We start from the raw sequence: 22,647 nt of genomic DNA, 5'->3' as shown, positions 1-22,647 counted from the left end.
CAAATAATTAATTGGGCTTGATTCGGTTCTTGCAATATTATTTATTATTCACAGTTTGGATTCCACCTAAATCTAATGGCACTCTGATTTTCTACGTAAATCAGAAGTTTTCAGGACATATATAAAAGTTAAATATTCATTACCTAACCTAATTAAAACTTATTCTTTGAAAAGCATTGATTACTTTGATTCACTTTATCTAAAGAAAACCAAAAATTAAGACTACGTTTAGATGTTGAGCTGAGTAGTTAAATTATTTATGAATAGTAATGAATTGAATAATAAATAAAATTATGTAGAATTCATCTAAATTAAATTTAAAATATATTTAAATGTTAAGATGAATTTAATACATTTTATAAAAAATTTAAAAAAGTTATATATCTCACTTATAAAAATATTAAGTTGAAAAATATTATAGGTCTCACATATAAAAAGATTTTAAATTAGGATGAATTTAAAATTTTAAAAATTTAATATTTAGATATTAAATTCAATTTAAAATTAAACTAAACTCAACTAAATTTAAAAATCAAACGCAATCTTTTAAGTGCTGGTATAAATACAAAGAGATTATATCCTGTGCCATGGTGGAGGAGGCGGTGTTTGTAGATTCTGACACGGAATTCCAACAATAATTCTCTGTGGGTAGCAGTAGCTAGTGGCAATCAACGTTCCCCTCCATCTTTCTATCATCACTACTCTACTCTGTGGCCCCATTACACCATAGTGCACCTGTGTATGCATTTATGGTTTGAGTAATGATACATACTTAATATTTTTATAATATTTTTTATAATACATAATATAAAATAAAGATATTTTTGTAAAGTGTTGTTAGTTTTATATAATATTTTATAATAATACTCTTTATTTTAAAATATAATTGTGAAATATAATATAAAAGTATTATGTGTATATTATTTTTTCATATAGTTTTGGATTACAGATTTCCTTTCATGCCCTTCTAATCAGTTTTTGTACGGAGTTTCATCTTCATCTATTTCCGATTTACTTATTGAGGAAGGTAAGAGGAAACCAGCAAATATTGGAAAATATAATAAAAAAGAAAGAAAGAATAATCCAACCATCTCTCTTTGGGTTGATTCGATCGTCGACTTGTTTAAATGGACTGTGACGTCCACTAGTTGAAGAATGGAATAATTTTTAAGTCCCAACCCAACCCAACCCCCCCAAACTCATGGGAAGGAACTAAAGCATCAAATCAAATTTCTTCCTTTCTCATAATCAAATCAATCATTGTTAATTTTAAGCTTATTTTGAAATCAAAAAAATCTTTTTAATTTGGTGTATTAAACATGCATGAGTGCTACACTCGTTTAATAATTTGAAGTGTTTTGAGTATCATATCATTGCAACTTTTTTATGATTTAATTGCATGTTCATAAAATTAGCAAACACAATAATAAATTACAAATTAAGGAAGAAGCCTAATTGGCTACACTTGTTTGTTTTTCAAAAACATCTCATCTCATCTCATCTCATCTCACCTCATCATTACAACTTTCCCAAATTCTCACACAAAATAAAATAAACAATTCAACTTTTTCAAATCCCAAAACAATAATAATATTAAAAAATATATTTTAACAATATTTTATTCAACTTTTTAACTTTAATCTCAACTCATCTAATCTCATCTCATCTCTAAAAACAAACGGTAATTGTAGCTGTAGATGGACGGAAAGAGTTTGGTTTCTTATTTATCTCATCTTTTAATTGTCACTTTGGATGCGTAGTAGGTCTTCTTAATTGGTGTAGTGGAAATCCAACCTTTTGACCCTCCATTCTTATTGGTTTCTGCGCCTTTCTTCCAAACTTCTCTCAATTATTATCTTTAATGGAGAAAAAAATATCATTTTCTGGACCACTTCCTTAAGACTTATTATATTCTCAATCAAGTAAATCTGTAGAGTGAATATATTATTCACATCATTTAAATGATAAAATTTAATTTTTAAAATTCAAATTTTAAGATTTTTTTTCTATCAAATTATGTCTTTACTAAGTGTATTATTCACACCGACTTATCAATTGAATTTTTTTTTTAATTATTATTAACAATGTTAATGATCATTTTAATTAGAGTGAGAAGAGAAAAGAGATCAATTAAGTCTTGTGCTCCACTCGATGTGGTATATTTTAGATACATGAATAAAATTTTTAGCAATGGTTACATCAGAGAGAGATATATAGTTGTATCATGATCGATCCACTGTATATAAACACACATTGATTCATCTTTTACCCTTTTTTTCAAACAAATAATAATAATAACGTATACAATATAAAGTCAGGGACTAAGAATAAAGTTGAGAGCATGATCAGTAAGGTATATACTATGATATAACAGATATATATATATATATATGCGGTGCTCATTCGGATATGATATATAAACGTTCACTTTCAAATATTGTAAAATGATGACTATATATATATAGTTGAAGATGACAAGTAGATGCAATTGATGACCCATTAGCTAAGCTTAAAGAGAATTTCAACAGAAGGCAAGTTGTTGAATAAAATTGATAGAAAGCTACGTATTAATCAAGTTTTCCTCTTTCTTTGTTTCTTTTTTATTGGCTTTAGCTTTCCTCATTGTGCATTCTCTGTCTGACGACACCTTCAAAAGCAAATATTTAAAATTAAATAACCTGATAATTATGATTATGATTATGATTATTGACGCACACACGTACACGCAAGCAAACACTGAGACACAGAGCTAGCTGTTAATCACTATGCCATTCAAACGGACGGGCAAGGAAGGAGCAGAGAACATTAATATGGCAGGGCAGCTACTTATGTTTCAAAAAAATGACTCTTTTGCAATAATAATAATATGGCAATCGCGTTGGATTGCACCTTCTTCCATAACCATTTGTTGCTTTGCCTTTCCACGTTTGATTATTGTTCTTCTCTCTCTGTCACTCTCCCTGTTGAGTCATTGACTGGCAAGCGACGAAAGAGTAGTAGTAGTGTGAGTGTGAGTGTGTGAGAGAGGTTAATGGAAGATGAGTTTGATATATGCTGTGTGGTAAAAAGGGTATCATATTCTTTTGAGAAGCCTAACACATGTTGGATGACCTTCATCTCATCCTGTCGTCCTATTTCCACAGCCTTCTCTCTTTTGTATTTATGTCAGCACGATTCTGGATTTCATTTGCACTGATTCCCGGCTTGGATTCCTCTCGAATTAGATTCTTATTCCTCCTCCGCTTCTCCTTATTTATTCCTAACTAGATTCCCTCTTATATTAACTTGTATCTAGCCCTCGTTTCTTTCAACCCCAGAATCAAATTCATTTGCTAGCTGCTGAATTTCAAGGTTCAATATATACTACTCTCTCTCTCTCTCTCTCTCTCTCTCTGGGTATGAAACCTATAACATTCCTCTCTATCTTGTAAATGTTTTGTTTCACTCTCTTTTGGTAATCATTCCGCCATCCTTTTCTTTTGTGTGTAATCATCTAATTTCTTACTTGGTTGGAGCTTCATTATAATCTTCTACTTCCCCACCAAAGAAAGAAAGTCTTGTCCGAATTCAAGCAGAGAGATCTAAAAAGAGATGCAGCCCTCTGGTTTGTGAGTTGACCTTTGGTGGACTTCGGCTCTTCTCTAATATCATGGGCCAAGTCCTGGGTTTGGGGCAACTTTTCTATTCCTTCCATCCATTTATATCATTTTGGGCTGGAAACATTAATGCCATGGTCTACATATGCTGACATTTTAAAATATCTTAGGCTCTAATATAGGTCCAAAAATACGAGTATGGGATTCTAACAAATTTAGTTTATAGCGGAATAGTTAGCAGTACAGAAATAAAAACCTTTTTTTTTCTTTTAATCTGATTTATTAGTCTTTTACGAACTGAAAAATCCAGTATTCCATGCCTAGATTAGATTGGTAACGCTGGGTCGGATTCAATCTGTTCTGAGACCATTAGCGATATCATGTTCAGAACAAACACAAGTCAATCTCAATATTTCAATTTAAAAGACTGGCCGGAGGGGGTTATAAGGGGGACAGGTTCATGTTACGGAAGGAAGAAAATTAACAAAGTACCGCTACTGGAGAACTAGCTTACCACATTCAATCAGACTCTGTGGATATTACAACGCTAGCTAGCTGCATGGTGTCAAAATCCATTGGATTAATTTATTACCACATCGTGATGCACAAACCTTATATATTATATATGTGCAAGGCATTTGAATATTATAAGAACACCATTGCCATGCTTTTCAATCTGCAATTCTAAGTTTCAAAAAATAAATATTGGCCAGGGTCTCCTGACATTGTGCCCATTTGCTACTTGCCTGCCTGCAGTTCTGAAATCTTGAGGTCATTTTCCTAGTTTTGTAGATGCTTTAGCAATACTGACTAGAATTTTATCGAAATATTCAGACCATTAAAATTGCTTATACATTAATTATCGAGCAAATACAATTATAGAGATATGCCACTTTTGAGTGACGACAAATGGAAAATGCATTAGAGGCCTTTGAGTTTGATTGCTTATTCCACCGCAGCATGAGGGGTTTCTTTCCTGTATTATCTTTGGAATCTCTTCTGAGAGACAAAGCAAAAATCTTTTTCAATAATGGGTGCCTCTAACTCTTATGCCAACAACTTTGTCTGCTGTTGCCTTCAAAATGCAAACAAGTATTGGTGTTTAGTAACTTCTGCTTGGCCGCAGCAAGACCCACATCACATGTCTCATATGTTTTCTTATAAATTGTGATGTTGATATCTCTCATTTTATGTTTTTGCAGCATATTGCAATCAAATGATAACTGTTAGCTGCTATTTTGTCTGATTGGAGTGAACGAGCTTTTGATCTAATCTTTCTTACTTGCGTCTATTAATATGTTCTTGATTATTGTTTGTTATCGACTCGGACTAACTGCTATATATATCTCTTGTGCTAATGACAGATTGACTTAAATTGACCCATCTTCCTTCCTTGCATCTGCAAGAGAGAGATCTAATTTCTGTGTTTTGCTTTACAGACTGTTTTCAGACAACCATGAATGCACTAGTGGCAACCAACAGAAACTTTAAGCTGGCAGCTCGGCTTTTGGGTTTGGACTCTAAGCTGGAAAAAAGTTTATTAATTCCTTTTAGGGAAATCAAGGTGATTAAATGTCTTGATATTCTCTCCCATTGCAAATTCTCTCTGATAATACCTATGTTTGAAACCGTAATTGCTTTATCGGATAGGAAACAAACAAAAAGGATCACAAGAATGCTAGAACATTTTCATGAAATCACTGGATGTTCTTTCTCAATTAGCTGTCAACATCCATTCCGTTGTCTACGTATGTTCGATTATTTTTTTTTTTTTTCTAAAAAAATGTTAGTATATATGGTCTATATGGATGAGATTAGACACTTTCGGTTAGTTATTTCAGCTGCATATGCCAAGCTGATTATAGAGCACACGATATGAGGCTTTCAGTGCTTAAAAGGCCTAGACTATATTATCATACAAAAACTATGATTTCATTGTTCATTTGTCCAATCAAGTTTGACTTGGTGACTTAAAGCCTCAATGCACACTGTTTACAGGAACTGCTACACCTATCAAGCGGAAAAGTGATCATAATTTGATGATTATTTAAGGATTTTGCTTATGTTAGGATAACCATGAGGCAGATTTGCTTATTGAGGACTCTAATTTCCTTATGCATACCGATTTGATCTAGTTTGTCCGACTCTTCTTTAACTGCTTTTAAGCAAAATTGCAGGTTGAGTGTACCATTCCCAAAGATGATGGCTCTTTGGCATCTTTTGTTGGGTTCAGGGTTCAGCATGACAATGCTAGAGGCCCAATGAAGGGAGGAATCAGATACCATCCAGAGGTTATTTACATTCTGATGTTTGAAATCTTTTGAAACAATGCTAGAGGCCCAATGGGATGATTTTATGGATGATACAGGTTGACCCGGATGAAGTGAATGCTTTAGCACAACTGATGACTTGGAAGACAGCAGTAGCAAATATCCCATATGGTGGGGCGAAAGGGGGGATAGGATGTGATCCCGGGGAATTAAGCATCTCTGAGCTAGAAAGACTTACAAGAGTTTTCACCCAAAAGATACACGATCTTATTGGAATTCACACAGATGTTCCAGCACCTGACATGGGAACAGGTCCACAGGTCAAATATATATTACACTCGAATCTTGTTAAAACTGGCTGTTTATCTTTAAAAGGTGGAATTAGTTTCTGTGTCTGGACTGGACTGGAGGTATATTGAATTTTGAACTGATTTTGGCGCTTATATCTGGTTTCTTTTTGTTTGAACAGACCATGGCCTGGATACTAGATGAGTACTCGAAATTTCATGGATACTCACCTGCAGTGGTGACTGGAAAACCTACTGTAAGTAGATACAGAGAAAGAGAGTCCAGCTCTCTCATCCAATTGTAGCTATGGTTTTAATAGACCTAATTCATTCTTAAATGTTTTTTTTTTATTTTTTATTTCTTATTTTTATGTAGCACATGCACTATGGAAATGAATTTCGTGTTCCCTCATTGTGCCAAGTGCAATGACATTCTTGTGAAATCACTGTGATTCATTCTTTTTCCAATAGAATTTGGTCCTTTGTGTGACAAGGGTCCACTTTTTTTTTTTTTTTTGGCCCTTATACTAGGACCTTGGTGGATCTCTAGGCAGAGATGCGGCCACCGGACGAGGGGTTCTCTTTGCAACTGAGGCTCTTCTCAATGAGCATGGGAAGAGCATCTCTGGACAGCGGTTTGTCATACAGGTGAACCTTCCATATCATGCTACTGTTTTGATCTTTTGGAAATGTGGTACTCTAATCGCTTATCATCCATCTAAGCCGTCATATTATATATATTCTCAGGGTTTTGGAAATGTGGGCTCCTGGGCTGCTCAATTGATCAGTGAGAATGGTGGGAAGATTGTTGCTGTAAGTGACATCACTGGAGCCATTAAAAATACAAAAGGAATTGACATCCCAAGGCTACTGAAGCATGCAAAAGAACATCGAGGAGTCAGAGATTTCGATGGTGGTGATCCCATTGATCCCAAGTCAATATTGGTTGAAGACTGTGACATTCTCATCCCTGCTGCTCTTGGAGGTGTCATCAACAGGTTCTTTTTCTTGCTATATATATATATAAGACAACAAATCCTGTTTGTAACAAATGAACCTTGTTTTCTTTCTATATCTAGAATGCAACAAAATTCAAACTTGATTCATTATTAGGATCGGCTAACTTTCTGTTTCACGGATTAATTTTGAAAAGTGCCTAACTTTTGGTATATGATTGAAGGGAAAATGCAAATGAAGTTAAAGCCAAATTCATTATTGAAGCAGCTAACCATCCAACTGACCCGGAGGCTGATGAGGTCAGTGCTTCCTGTGAATATAGTTAGTGGTGGTGGTAGTAGTAGTAGTAGTAGTTAGAAAAAAAAGAAGAAGAAGAACATTATAATTCACAGCAATTACTTGCAGATATTATCGAAGAAAGGTGCAGTTATCCTTCCGGACATATATGCAAACTCAGGAGGCGTTACTGTTAGCTACTTCGAGTGGGTTCAGGTATAGTACTAATTTTCCTCCTCTACCGTCAACTCATCATTCTACCCCGGCCGCTTTCCTTACACGTGGTCGTCTCGTCTCTTATGCATCTAGTTTTCAGATTTTGCATTCCGTTTTTTTTTTTTTTTTCATTTTTGTTCCGGAAAAGGTGCATACAGATGCAGAAAGTAATGAATAACAAAAAGAAAGAAAACAAAGCCATGCTCTGTTCCAAAAATACCAAAGCCGGTCATCCATATGTGAAAATTCAAACACATGTAGCACATATGCAAAGCATTTAGGACTTTTGTGTGCGTGTGTGTGTGTGAGAGAGGGAGAGAGAGAGAGAGATGGGCAGTCCTAAATGCGTAGTTGTTAAATATGGTTATGAAACTGATTTGGTGAATGAATGCAGAACATCCAAGGGTTCATGTGGGATGAAGAGAAAGTGAACAATGAGCTGAAGAATTACATGACAAAGGGTTTCAAAGATGTGAAGGAGATGTGCAAGACCCACAATTGTGACCTTCGCATGGGAGCCTTCACCCTTGGAGTTAATCGTGTTGCACGGGCTACTGTTCTCAGGGGTTGGGAAGCCTGATCAGACTCCCCAGATTATTATTTGGGGAGAGGAGAGGCTCCCCTTATGTTGTCGTGTCGAGGCTTTTTGGTTGTGAACTCTTCGGAGGGCTTTGGCTTTGTCCACCCAATAACCCCTATAGAGAGTTCTTTTTTTAATCTTTGTGCTTTTCTTTTTCCTTCTCCTTATAATTTTCAAAGTACCTCTATTGCACACTTCTCCCAAAAACTATTTTGTGTCCGTATTTTGCCTTCTTGTGCAGTTGTGTGCCCTAAAGAATGTCTGCCACGAAGCCCATACATAATATAAACCGAAAAATACTTCTCTGGACCTTCTAATCCTTAACTTCAAAGAAAAACTTCCCTAGGCTCCATTGGCTTCAGTCCTAAATTTATGAAGACAACTATTTTTTTTCTGCAAATAAATAAACGACTATGTTTTCAAATATTTTAAGACATAACTTACAATGCACTCAAAGGTTCATCACTGAATACTCCAAAAATAAAATAGTGGGGATTTAATATTAAGAAAATGATATTTGCAACTCTAGGGTATGGTACGCAAGTCCTGCAGTCTCTTTAAAAAAAGTAGTTAAATCTGATACCCACATAAAAAAAATATTTTAAAAAAGTATGCAAAACTCGCACACTCTAAGATTGTATCACGCTGAAGATATTTGGCCCAATCATGGACCGCATTGCATACATGCCAACCCTGGATCAGTAATCATGGATAACCTTCTAGAGGGACCCTAACCAAATCACAATTGTAGCATTCTCGAACTAAATGGATTCTAGCCATTGCAATTAGAAAAAGATTACAAATACTCCAAAAACATCCGAAAGCCAATATCCAAATGTGTTCAAATTCTGATTCTTGAGTCCATTAATAATATTACAGGCTGTTTTATGACCTTCCTCTGCCTCTAAAGCCACCACCTCGGCCACCACCTCTAGGAGGGCCACCTCTGCCACCCCTTGGACCACCCCTTCCACGAAAGCCACCACCCCCACGGCCTCCACCTCTGAATCCACCACCTCTGAATCCACCACGACCACCTCTAGTTGCAGCTTGTGGCTGTCCCCTACAACAACAATCCACCATTGCAGTTAGATCTGACAGGTAAGCACATCGGTAACAAGTCTCTAATTAACCATGAAGAGTTTTTCAATCATGTTTTTTTTTTTTTTTTATTGGCACCGGATGTCCAGGAACAGCATCCTGGGGGTGCACAAGCCCTCAGCAAGGAGTTTCCCACAAGTGTACATCGGGGTAATTTAAGGAGAAAAATCCCCTAGTCCGATGACCCCTAGAGATTGTTTCCACACAAGGGGATTTGAACCTTAGACCTAGGGGAAGCATAGCCCCAAGCCCAAGGCCTTTACCACTTGAGCCAACCCCTAGGGGTTTTTCAAGTATGTTTCAAGGCATGACTTAGTATACATTAATGAGATACAGTATAACTCTTCCAGCAGCATTTGGGGAGATATCATAGTGGTAAGCAAATGAATCAACATCTAAAATAAAGACGGCATCAAGAGTCAAGTCTACAAAAGACAAAATATAAGCAAATCAAGAATGAATAACCATGTTATTATCGACAACTGAACACAACCAACTCCTTCGACAACCACAATATAGAGAACATGGGGGACAATGACACTTGAGATAGCAGCTAAGACATACTTTTGGTTATTATTAGGAGCACCTAAAACTAAAAGTGCAACGTGAAAACAGCGGAGTAAAAATAAAAGGCACCTTTTATTTATTTATTGAAAAGAAAATATATTGGTCCTCATACTTAGGCTGTTTAACTAAAAACAAGTAAGAAATAAACCATTTATAATTTTATCCTTGATTAGTTATACCAATTATTGTTACAGTCTAGCACACTACTTAATGAGTATGCTTTTCATGTTGAGAAGCATGACCCAAGGCAGTGTTTTCTCTAATAAGGTGCCAATTCATCGCGGTTTTTTTCCTTTCATACCATGCACACAAAGTGTACCCTAAGATTATGCATTTTAGTTTTTTTAGGAATGCAAGATACAATCATGGGTTATGCAAGTGCCGCACACTCTTTTAAAAAAAAAGTGAGTAAATATGGGATCCAAAAAAATTAATTTTTTAATAGTGAACCCCACTCTTTTTCAAAAGAAGTGTGCAGCGCTTGCACAACTTATGACTGTATCTAACATTCCTAAAAAACCTAAAATGCATAACACTAGGCAAGATATAACTTTGCACTCTTCTTCACATAGTGCTCCATGCCAGCACATCCAGATGCTTAATTCCTGGCAGCCTGGGTGTCTGGCCTGTTTGGCCATTCAAACCTGGACACTAGAATCTATCACTAGCATGCCTCTGAACCCATAACAGGCAGCTTTCATCTTTGACGTGTAATGAAAATTAGCCCTATATCCCTCTTTCACAGGCACTTGGCACAACAGACTGGTTTAAAATTGCAATGCCTTCACCTGCCCCTACTTTCAGACCCACTCTCTCACTATAGGTCTTTGGTATACATAGAGATATATGCTGTAACCTCCGATATCCTACATACGCGCATTAATATGGACACACACATATGCCATATTCAATGAGCATTGAGGAAACAAGCGTCCAGGCAAATATGTAGTACATTTCTTGCAGCCAAGGAAAATTTTGGAATCAGTTAAAAAATCCAAATGATAAAATGCACCATTTTCAACATTATATGGGCTAGGAGAAGAATATACTTCGGCTGAGGCAGAAATCTTGCGAGAGGCAAAAGCTTTGCAGGGTCAATGTAGAATCTATCCCCAGGCGAATATGAAGTTGCAACAATTCCTTCCATCATTTTAATTGAAAAATACTGCATATCAAAACAGGAAAGTCCAGATGCGTCAAAACTAAACGCAAAAGGCATAAATCACAAGCAATCAGAAACACAATGCCAGGCAAGCGAACTCACAGATTCATTGATGGGGCCGAATATTTCATCAACTTTCCCTATCTGGGTCTTGTTCTGCAGATATATTGGGGCGTTGAAAAAGGGGATCTTCTCGTTTGTGAGCCTTGTGACTGCATCACCCTCACATGCATGAAGGAACGACGAAACCTCTGCAGACACCCGGGCATACATTACTACAACATGACTGATGAAATTGTGAGAATAAACATAAATCTCAATTTAAAAATCTAAAGTTTCAACGTAATTTGAGGACCTAAATTATATGACCAAAATGAATGGCCTTGTTTCCATTGCTTAAGTTTCTAAAAGTAAGGAACCCAAATCGATCATGCAAGGCAAAAACTTCCCTTGTCAAAAGATCCTACTCAGAAAACCCAAGTTGAACATTTTCTTTTCATTTTAGTGATTCCTCAGAAACCAAACAATAAGCTAATATTGGAAAAGATCGATAAGATAAGCAAACGAAAGTGATTTTCTTTTCTGCAAAGATGTCTCAGAAATAAGGTATTGCAAATAAGAGTAGAAACTATACGTATAAATAAAAAAAGAGAACACCATTCTTTTATGGGTTTTACAATACTTTGCATTGTTTTCTCAGCAAGTAAACAGAAAGGAAAAAGAAACAGACCAACGACTTGGTCCGGTGGGCCCTCGTCGCGAAAGCCACCGCCACGACCACCGAAACGGCCACCTCCTCCTCTCCCTCTGAAACCACCTCCACGTCCACCGTCTCGGCCTCCCCTAAAACCACCACCGCGGCCGCCGCCTCTTGGGGGTCGCATTGTTTACGGATTTAGCAGAGATTTGGGAAGAGGAGGAAAAGGGTGAGTGCCAACTTATAGATATCATATCATGGGTTTCTTTAGGGTTTAGGGTTTTATATGCTTCAAAATGACTGAATTGCCCCCAACCTCACCATAACAGTTGTACTAGAATAGAGGATTAAATGATAAATAATATTTTTAATTGAGTTTTTAACTCCGTATCATATCATTTTTGTTTTAATTTAACTATTTTGGGAGTTTTTTGTTTATATTTTTATGATTGCTTTCACATGTTTCAGGTTATTTTATTTAATTTATAAATTTAATTTCTTTTACATTTTTAAAATACTTTTGGTTTTCTATATTATTCGTAAGTTTTTTTCTTGATTAATAAGTTATTACAAGTAAAATGTTGCGTGGTATGCCACATCAGCTTCTGTATCGACCTGGTAATGGCTAGTATCAAGTTGTTCCTCTTTACTTACCCTTTGTTGAAAGAAGAGCTTGTCATTGAAACGACAAAATTTAAATCAATTGTTTTGGGATTATTCTGTTACACAAATAATATAAAATGAGATGAGAAAAAAATTAAATAAAATATTATTAAAATATAATTTTTATTTTAAAATTTAAAATTTTTAAATTATTTATTATATTTTATGTGAGAATTTAAAAAAATTATAATGATTATATGAGATCTCATTTCATTTTCCAAAGCAAATCTGACCTTAATTAATAGCCAATTGAATCATGAATAACAAACTATACTTAGATTCGAATGGTATTTTTGTTCACCTTAAGAAAATTTTCCTAGTTTAATTAATATTACAAATTCGCAAATTAGAATGGTTCTATTTTTTTTTTTTTTTAAGAGAAACTGTCATCATTCTCATTCATAAAAAAAACTTACATCCTTAACCGAATATATTATAGAAGGTCTTTATATCAAACATAACATCATAAATCAAAATAATATAATTGAAGCGCTGTCAATACACTATTTTCTTTTGTGACTAGTATGATATTTACTATTATTAATACTCTCTACAGAATAGTTTTAATTGACAATGAGTGTACAACTTTTTTTTGAAACTATGCAACCTTGTTTTAAAATGAACATATTTTACGTAAATATGTAAAGTGATGTTATTTTTATAATTTACTTTACAAAAAGACTTATCATTTAAAATATAACTGCATAAAAGATTGTAAAAAAATTTCATTGCCAAAAGGCAAAACTGTGCGTCTCCCAAAGGGCCAAAACCATATGCGAAGCTAGCTTTCTTTTGCATAGCCCTAGGCTCGAGGAGATGTCACTCCCTTGCTTGTGAAGCTTCCGGCAAGTGTGGAAATGAAGCTTGAACAGAGAAAGTTGATGGATGTATATGATATGTAAATAGTCGTAAAAAAATAATGAATAATTTGTGAATAATGCTGACCTATTTGTAAATAATAATAAAAATAGTTTAAAGCTACTTCACTTACCAAACACAGTCAGTCTTGAAGAGAAAGCAAACAAACTGCGAAGGCCTCAAAATAGAAGGCTTTGGTTTTACTCTCGAAACGGTGGTTTTTATTTTGGAGATGTGGGTTTCTGTTTTTGGACTCTTGGTTGGCTATTCTCTTTTTTGTTTTTCACATTTAGTAGCTCTTTTCCACCCTCACGGCAATCTCAGGCCGCTATGAAGCAAAACCATGGCCAATCGATTCGATTTATAAAAAATTTAAAAAAAAAAAATTGAAAATAACCGTCATGAAACACCACTCTGGCGGCAATTGCCAGGTTACTATTCGCGTTTATGTTTTTAACAAACCGTTATCCCTCTCACTACCTTAGGTTGGTCAAAGGCTACATTTGCTTTCCAACTCGCATTTTCTATTCTTTTCTTTTACCTTTTCAATTTTCTTTTTTTCACATTCATCGCTGAGAAGCCTCGATTTTATGTAACCTGTAACCCACCCAATCCCAAAATCAAGCCTGCAAAGCTTTTGACTCACATCTGCTTGGGAGGGTGGGGTGATTTGATTTCCCCCAAAATATACACTCTCCACGGATCAGCAAACAGTCCTTCCATAACATATCGAAGCAATGTATAGATTTTTCGACCACTTTTCCTGCAAAACAGTATACATATACACAAGTGAGCAATCATTTTCGCATAACCAAAAAGAAAAAAACAGATACTAACAGAATAATGAACCACAAAGAAAATGAGAAAAATCTGTTCCCTGGAAATCAATTAACTATACTCTAGAAAATAAGCTCCTCTTTTCATATCTACATTTGTATTTCTCTACGTTTATTCCTTAAGCCGGACCTTCCACGTGGAAGTAACTCAATATTACCGAGACCAGATTATCTAAACCATCAATTCTCACAAGCAAGGCTAAGTCAAGAATCAGTAGGGATAATCTTATAGTTAGTTGAACACACACATCTCCCTTTACAACATAACACTCTCAGCACCCAACTCATCGCACCTACCTTTACATGGGCACTTGGGAAGGCAGAGGTACGCAGAGTTTCTTGAGTTTCATCTATCAATTTACGTTTTGGTATGCTCAGGATAAAGGCTGCTTGATCAGCAGTCGCAGCCATAGACGTTATCCTGTAACCACTTTCCCATCGCCGATGAATTCCTTCACTTGGATACAAAAAATCAAGCTCCACAACCTTGTACCAATGAATTAGACGGGGGGGAGAGAGAGAAAATGAATCAGCTCAACTCAAAAGAAGCCTCAACTGTTGAACATTCATCAAGGCTCGACAAGTCATTGGTATGGTGTTAATTTGAATTTGAAGTCTTACCTGATCTGAGAATCCAGCATTCCGGGACATTACAACACCCCAACGGCAGCCAGCAGTTGTCATGGATGTAACATGGAAACCTTCTTTCCACTTCTTATTTATCCACTTGAACGGGAAAGATTCACTCACTTTGTAAGATTGCTGAGTGTAAGGAGTTCCTACAAGATATAAAAAAACTCATCAGACAACGAAAGGCATGCCTAGGGAATTGGATATTTAAGGAGACAAATACTACATAAAACAAGTGTGGGTTTCCTTGATCAAGTCAATTTTAGGCAGGGATCAGCAATTGATAGGCCCAAAAAATCCTGCTTCATATCTGAACTGGCATCTTCCTCCAGTGGAGATAGGCATCATAACAGATATTTAATACATTAGAAGCCATGATTTCACAAAGACAAAGTTGATGCGGCTGTTTCAGAGGTGACAGAGCTCAAGTATTCAAGTTTTGCAGGCAATTGCGTCAGGTGGTAAGATGGGGATGCCATTGGGTAGGTCTCAATTTCAAATCTTACCAACCCCTAAAAAAAGAAGTTTGGGATTCAAGCCCTCAAATAGATATATAATTTCAAAATTTCTTGTTAAAATTTATAAATATATCAAATGAGTTGATTATGTAAAAATAGAGTTGTGGCAGACCGGAGACCTGCTAAACCACACAGGGGCGTGCCTGAGAGTAATTGTAAGCCCCAAAACAAGCTGAATTGAAGCCAGACTAAACGGTATTATATTTCAAGCCACAGAGTTGTTACCATAGAGATTGCGTCAAATGAATGAAGAATCTTTTGTAGTGTTGTCTCTAGCAGACACCCATCTAAACATAAATTTTGACAAGGTAACATTCCTAAGATGGTAATAAAACTAAGAATGCCTGAAGGTATAACATTTAATGCCCATCAAGAAAGAAGATTAAATAAGCACGCCGAAAGGCCAATGCTCGTAAAAAGATATAGGGGGGAGGTTTGGATAGTGAGTTGAGATGAGATGAGATAAGATGAGATGAAAGTTAAAAGTTGAATAAAATATTGTTAGAATATTATTTTTGTTTTGAGATTTGAAAAAATTAAATTGTTTAATTGTATTTTGTGTGAGATTTTGGGAAAGTTGTAATAATTAAATGAGATGAGATGGTTTCTGAATCCAAACAAGGCCATAGTGAAAAGAAGAAATGAATATTTGAGACAATAGTACCAACCAAAGACAACACGCTATAAACCATTTTATACGGTTTGGTCTGACTAGTGATACAGTTTAGGAATGAAAAATATGGAGGAAAATTGCACACACAGACACACGGTATTAGCATAGATAGTTGCCAACCTTTGGACATAACAACTAAGGAACTCCCATTAGCTGCACCAGCAATTGAGCTGATATAGAAATTCTTTTCCCACTGTTCCATAATCCAGTCCTGATGAGAATCCAGACAGAGTAATTGAGATAGTCAATATATCTACTCATTTATAATCACTCACAAAAGATAATAGCAACCAATACTTTTTGGATTACAACCTTATGCAGGAATACTGCTGACAATTCATAAACCTGGGCAGTGAAACCCGTTCCAGCATCCATTATTAGGGCCCAGAGATTTGCTGCGGAAGCCACACAGCTGATATGCAATCCATCTTCATTACCCTTGTCTATATGCTGACGAAGCCTGGAATCTGCTACATTGTAGTGATATCTGCAGTCCAATAAATTTTTTAATCAGTGCCAAGAAACATTTTGCTAATTTCAAATGTAGAAAAGTTGCACTTTCCAGGACAAAAGTGGTCATCCTATTGCATTCAATCTCCAAACAAGCATGCATATATCTATTAATGACAAAATTGCACATCCTACTGAATTCAATTTGATAAGAAATTAATCGAAGGGGGAAAGAGAATTAAGATGGAGGACTTCCTAAGAAAACAATATGAATAAAATTTAACACATAATTAGTTTAAAAGTTAAATTACCTGATAGCAAGAAAATTTCTCAGAAAATCATTAGTTATGAAAAGACAACTCATAAGCAAGAGGCATGAGGCCAACTGACACTCTACGATCATCTATCATTAATTGCTTTAACCATCCAATAACTTTCTCTAATGCAATAATAAACCCCATTGCCAAACAACTTAAAATCATGGCTTCACATCATATAGTTGTTTCACAACTTTTGCCGCAACCTTAACTTTTACTTCATGGAGTACCAGAACAATTAGATTTCAATAGCAAGCAACAAACTCCAGTAACAAAAGTTTATGCAGCTATGAATATCAAACTGCAGTCATATACTCAATTTGAGATATTAAAGCCAGAAGTTTATTTTTCAGGTATATTTGGTCAAGTTAAAATTGGGAAACTTTAACCTGATAACCTATTTGCAAAAACTATATATAGACAGAAAAGATACAATACAATGACATACGGGGGAACCTGGAATGATAAAAAGGTAATTACGAAATCAAAGTAACCACGTATATTACCATGATGCAGGAATTTCAATCCAGAACTTCAAAATAGGACAGAGATAGAGCAATATGTTATAGAGAAACAACCATATGAGCAAAGTAGGCCATAAACCAGAACATGTCAAATTAAATTAGTAGGTAAATTTACCTTTGCTTCATGGGACGACGTGCATTATACACTGAAATCCATTGGGTAGCAGGACTACCTAATCGCAATTTTTTCTTTGGTTGCTCATCTTCTTCCAAATTTATAAGCAATCTCCCCCGCTTTTGCCCAACCTAATTATGCAAAAGACAACAAATGTGGGCAAGAGAGCCAAATATAAAATCCAACTAGATATAGATACAAAAACATATTTCTATGCATATATATATATATATACACATAGGGGTGGAACTAGGATTTGGTGCGTGGAGGGGCGATTAGCAAAGTGTGTCGTATGTATGGGTGAACAGTAACCGATATTTAAGGTAGTAAAGTGTGTCACCGATATTTAACATTAACCATATAAGGTTGTTATCTAGGGACAAACTAAATTATTAAAGCCACCCATCTAAACCTCTCACTTGAGCTCCATTGGACTCAAGTGAAAGATAAAAATTAAGATAGAAATAGTCATGTAAGATTTTTTGAAGCAAATGATAAAAATTAAGTAAACAAAGATAAATTTTTTTGTTGAATCTAATTGTAAAGTCTCTATAATATAGATAGAAATAGCTATGCAAGATTTGTTGCATTCACTCCTAATTGTTAACTTGATGGTAGTATATATGTACTTACTAACAAAACTAATCCAAACAAACTAGCTAGTGGAAGACTTAAAAGGAAAAGTGTAAATAAATGGGAAAAATGAGGTTGTAAATTTACCAAATAGCTTATAAAAAAAGATCAAGATATTTTATTGCCTCTTATGAGATGTAAAAAAAAAAATGAGAATGTGAGATTTTATTAATGACAAAAAATAGGTATAATTATGAAAAAACTAAAAGAAAACTAGACAACTAAGTACTAAATGAGATTTTTGAAAATGTTTTGGGGCAAATTATCTTTATATTAGGAAATCTTTGAAAAAACCATATACTAAAACATATTTTTGAAAAATTTTAGGGGGGGCTATCACAACCAACATAGGTCCGCCCCTGGTATTATACTACACACACAGTATATATATATGCCTGCCTGTATGTATATATAAAATGTGTGTGTTTACATATATATACATGGGGAGAGAGAGAGAGAGAGAGCAGGGTAACCTTAAGAGCTCCATCAATTCTAATTGGCCTTAATGTGCAGGGTTCAATCAGGCTTTCAAAAATAGATATCAGCTTCATATAATTTGGCTCCTCGTCAAATTTCATTTCAGTAACAGCTTCAAGGAACTGCTTGAAAGGGGCTGGACAAAAGCAACACATTAACTCTGGAGAAGTTGACATCTTTTTCTTACAAACAAGAAAACTCTTGTTATCTCCCTGTAAAATTTAAAAACAAAAAGATGAAGAAAAATAAATATATCAGATTAAACAAAGCCTCAAGATGAATGTGTCCAAGAAACACCACAAAACTTACCTGATATCCCTGCCAAGGTAACCTTCCCTTTATGAGAAATATCAACGTGTAAGCTAATGACTCAAGATCATCCCTTCGACTTCCCGTCCGACCTAAATGGGCATGTACACTTGCATACCTTATAGTTCCCCTGCCAGAAGAGGTATACATTCAATACATAAATTGGGCATATATTGGTGAATATTACACAAACTACAAACCTGAATATGTCAGGCCTCTGATCATATTCAACGTGTTGACCAGATGATGCATCTTTCCATCTGGATGCTGAAACAGAAGGGTGTTAATGGCAGCTTTAATAGATATTAGCATTTTGCTTGGCTGACATTCCATTATTTGGTAATTATGATAAAGTGAGTCGCTCTTAGAATGTATTTAGGTATTTTTTCTTTATACTTCTTGTGTACACGGGCTATGCCTACTTCATTCATATCAATAATATTTATCTTTTACTTATCAAAAAAAAAAAATTATGATAAAGTGAAGAGAAGATAAGGAGAAGAAAAAAGAAACATTTTAATTATGTTCTTACTTATACCTAACTTTTTCTCAAAATGTGAGAAATTTTGGTGGGCTCAATAGGAAAATATTGACAGACTTTCCTCACTTTTTCTTTTCCCTCCCCCTTGAAAAATAAACAGAAAAAAATTATCCTCTTTTTTTTTTTCTTTGGGTGAAACAAACATAAGGTGAAGACCATTACTCCAAATAGCTTGAAAATCATGGTAAACGGGGGGGTAATGCCCACACACACACACCACCACATGACACCATGGAATGCCCCAAAGCTAGACCCTTTACACACAGCAGAGGGAATGAAAGACTTCAAAAAGGCTAGCATACCCAAACCAAGATCTATAAGATACAGCTTCTTCTCATCATGCGTTCCAGGTTGACCAAGTAAGAAGTTCTCTGGCTTCACATCTCCATGCACAAACCTTGTTCAAGATAGGAAAGGAAATATATTTATAATTGCAAATTAGTTAAAACTCTGACAAACAGGGGGACAGTTTTTTTTTTTTTGGGGAGAGTGAGCAAGAAAGGAATTAACAGGACCAACCCCTTCAAGTGAAGCTTCTCAAGAATAGATATTGCCTCCACAGCGATGCAAGCAACCATATTTGGTGGCATCCTGTTGCAGATACTAATGGATCAAAAGAGCAATTTCTTTTCATAAAAATAAATATATTTTATACAATACTTGGCATAGCAAACTCGTTGGTAGGTAAGAGAGAGAATCTATATCTCACGATTGGCCAAGAGAATTCCAAACATCCCAGAGACTAGGCCCAAGTATGTCCATGACCTGACAAATGGTAATATCCATCAGACACCAAGTTTGGAAATCCTAATCATGAGAGTCCAGATCAAATCTCACCAGAATGTAAAACTCTCCTTGGCGACCCTTGTAATGGACCCAAGGAATTCCATAACATCCATTTAGAGTACTTGATAATATCCCGAAGTAAACAGGAAAGCAAATAGGTCAGATAATCAATATGGCACATTTAGCGATTGACAAATATGACCTTGCTAAGCCAATCCAGACAGTACAGATATACAACTTACTTATACACCTGCCATTCATAAGGAGGGCCATAATTGCAACCTTTACTATTTCGGTGCTCAAACTTCAATGCGACCTGGGAAAAAAGTATTTTTAAGCCATCACATCTCATGCAATTCATTATCTAAAATCCTTGTACAGCAATTGCATCAGCATCAGCATAGACTTGGCCAACATAGAAGTATAAAGTCATACCTCAATTGCATCAGCATCAGTTCCACCACTTACCCTTCGGCCAACATAGACTTGGCCAAAGCCACCCTTACCCAGCTTCTTTTCTATCTTATATACAGGGGAATTACCTACTTTTACCTGCATGTAACAGCAGAACCACCATCTTAATAGAGAGACTCCTTTTAAGTGAACAACTAGACAATACGAAATTTACTAATTGGTAACTATCACAATAAAAGGTAATGCTATCTAAGCTTAACAAGTTTATACGAAATTTACCGTAGAATGATATGGCACAACAAATATCAAATTTATTTTGAAATAAAGCACTGACATCTTCTCATTAGTATTAAACAGCCCATTCCACGTCAATATGATGAGTGGAGTAAGAATGATGGAAAGAGACACGTATTAACCAGACAATAACAGTCATCTGAAAAGAGTATAACAGAATCAAAGTACTCACAGTAGCTCTATTGCTATAAATAGCAACCACATTTCTGCATACATATTTTCCAGATACAGAGTTTTAAAAGATAACAGTGACACCAAAAAGAGCAAATGAGTGCCAGGAAATACCCTCTCAGGAACAGGAGTTGCGCTTGCTTCCTCTTCAACCCCATTTACTTTGTCAGCGCTCCCACCCTCCATTCCAATACCTATATCTGCCACTACCTCCACTTGATTATAGAGGGGTTCGGCGGCTCCTAAAGCAACAGCTTCAGGAAGAACTTCACAGGGTTCGGGGTCTAAATCTATCAATCTAATGCCGCGGCCTCTACCTGCTGCAGTTGGCCTGGTTGGTACTGCCTGTGAAGGCCCTTTTGCTATAGCTGTGGCATTACCACCACCTCTCCCTCTTCCACCACCAACTCTCCTTCTGGTTCTGTTTTGAGCAGGCTGTAACCAATTGTCTCCTTGATCGATTGGTTGTGGGGTAGGGTAAAGATCATCAACACGCTTTGATCTTCGGGCTCCGCTTCTTAACTCTGGCATCATCACCCCATGCAAATCACTTCCAGTCGATTCACCTAAATCAGAAAATCCCTTCAGATTCTTTCTTTTTTAAATCAAGTGGACTAGATTGGAAAATTTTGGGGCGTAGCCCGCAACTTCATTGGATCTTCTGCAGCCCAATTTCGAAATTAAAATATAAAAGACACGTGATACAACCAGAGTTAAGCAAGCTTATACAAGAAAATCCTTGTCAACAACAAAAAATCATCCTTTACTCCTTTTTCAGTAAAATAACCTTGCATTTGAAGAAAAAAACAATGATCTAAAAGATTATGTGGCAACAATGATGATATATACAAAAAATATTAGAAGACGCAAAACAAAAGTGTTGGCTAGGTGGCTGCTGTGTAAACGATCAGAGAGTAACAGAGAGTAGCGTACTGGGAAAGAAAAAGATACAGAAGAAATATACTTTTTTCGGCAATAATTATCCCAAAATTTAATTTTCCTGATAACCAAGCAATAACAAAGCAAATGCACCTAAATTCATATGCGAGCAAATCTATTCGAACTTGGACATCTACATTAGCACATTAGGCCAGTTTTTTTTTTCATTTTTTTTTAATATATGACAGATGAATAAGGACGGTAAACTACGTCAACAAAATAAATCAAAAACAAATTTTGATCGATGGCGCTAAAACAATTCGAGAAAAACTAAAGCGAAAAAAAAGATACACATTTGAAACCAATCCGATCATTCAATCCGTGGAAAATTCACAGATTTTAACGTATTCAAACGGATCATCAAAGCAAGCTGGGCAGTGCAACGGACAATAAAATAAAAACCAAAAAAGGAAAGAGAAAAGAGCAGACACAGATCGATCCCAAGAAAGAGCAAAACCAGAACGATCGGAACCAAGGGAACGCACCGGACACGAGTCAACAGAAGCCGATCGATCGCGTTGGGATCTTCTTTTTGTTTGTCAGTGAAAACGCACGCACATATTTAGCAGAAGCTGGAACTTTTATTGAGACGAGAAAAATATAAGGTGGAGGTTTCGGTAGATAGTGGTGTTATGCGATAATAGAGAGAGGAAATGTGTATGCAAGTAAAACGGAAGTGGTGATGTTAAAATGGTGATGATGATGGCGGTGGCCTTTGGGTTGGGTTTGTGTGTGTGTGTGTTTGTTGTCTTTTCTCTTATTTTCCCCTCTCATGTCCTTCCCCCTCTCT

The 22,647-nt window shown here is 35.8% G+C and overlaps 3 protein-coding genes across 4 annotated transcripts; 1 reads left to right on the top strand and 2 right to left on the bottom strand.

The window, feature by feature from the left end:
* The first annotated feature begins 3,037 nt into the window (after positions 1 to 3,037).
* On the top strand, positions 3,038 to 8,389 carry LOC108983585 (glutamate dehydrogenase 1). 2 transcript variants are annotated; one of them, XM_018955280.2, is made up of 10 exons: positions 3,038 to 3,351; positions 5,036 to 5,160; positions 5,774 to 5,887; positions 5,965 to 6,186; positions 6,336 to 6,410; positions 6,685 to 6,801; positions 6,901 to 7,151; positions 7,334 to 7,409; positions 7,516 to 7,602; positions 7,997 to 8,389. In XM_018955280.2, exons 2-10 carry the CDS (start codon positions 5,053 to 5,055, stop codon positions 8,180 to 8,182), a joined length of 1,236 nt encoding a protein of 411 aa, XP_018810825.1. In that variant the 5' UTR covers positions 3,038 to 3,351; positions 5,036 to 5,052; the 3' UTR covers positions 8,183 to 8,389. The 2 variants fall into 2 exon arrangements, with proteins under 2 accessions (XP_018810825.1, XP_035544514.1); XM_035688621.1 differs by lacking the exon at positions 3,038 to 3,351 and adding an exon at positions 3,378 to 3,396.
* Positions 8,390 to 8,781: 392 nt separating this feature from the next.
* Positions 8,782 to 11,971, bottom strand: LOC108983586 (putative H/ACA ribonucleoprotein complex subunit 1-like protein 1). Its single transcript, XM_018955281.2, has 4 exons — positions 11,743 to 11,971; positions 11,115 to 11,263; positions 10,900 to 11,015; positions 8,782 to 9,245 (listed from the first exon to the last, which is right to left on the bottom strand). The coding sequence occupies exons 1-4, from the start codon at positions 11,894 to 11,896 to the stop codon at positions 9,068 to 9,070; spliced, it is 597 nt and encodes a 198-aa protein (XP_018810826.1). The 5' UTR covers positions 11,897 to 11,971; the 3' UTR covers positions 8,782 to 9,067.
* Positions 11,972 to 13,561: 1,590 nt separating this feature from the next.
* LOC108983582 (casein kinase 1-like protein HD16) lies at positions 13,562 to 22,647 on the bottom strand. Its single transcript, XM_018955268.2, has 17 exons — positions 22,343 to 22,647; positions 21,033 to 21,484; positions 20,475 to 20,591; positions 20,282 to 20,355; positions 20,091 to 20,160; positions 19,963 to 20,018; positions 19,773 to 19,844; positions 19,556 to 19,650; positions 18,913 to 18,979; positions 18,713 to 18,842; positions 18,400 to 18,615; positions 17,294 to 17,424; positions 16,200 to 16,374; positions 16,008 to 16,098; positions 14,688 to 14,845; positions 14,364 to 14,552; positions 13,562 to 13,993 (listed from the first exon to the last, which is right to left on the bottom strand). The coding sequence occupies exons 2-17, from the start codon at positions 21,450 to 21,452 to the stop codon at positions 13,934 to 13,936; spliced, it is 2,121 nt and encodes a 706-aa protein (XP_018810813.1). The 5' UTR covers positions 21,453 to 21,484; positions 22,343 to 22,647; the 3' UTR covers positions 13,562 to 13,933.

Source organism: Juglans regia, chromosome 3 (genome assembly GCF_001411555.2).
Source record: "Juglans regia cultivar Chandler chromosome 3, Walnut 2.0, whole genome shotgun sequence".
NCBI lineage: Eukaryota > Viridiplantae > Streptophyta > Magnoliopsida > Fagales > Juglandaceae > Juglans > Juglans regia.
This window is presented reverse-complemented; position numbering and strand designations above follow the sequence as displayed.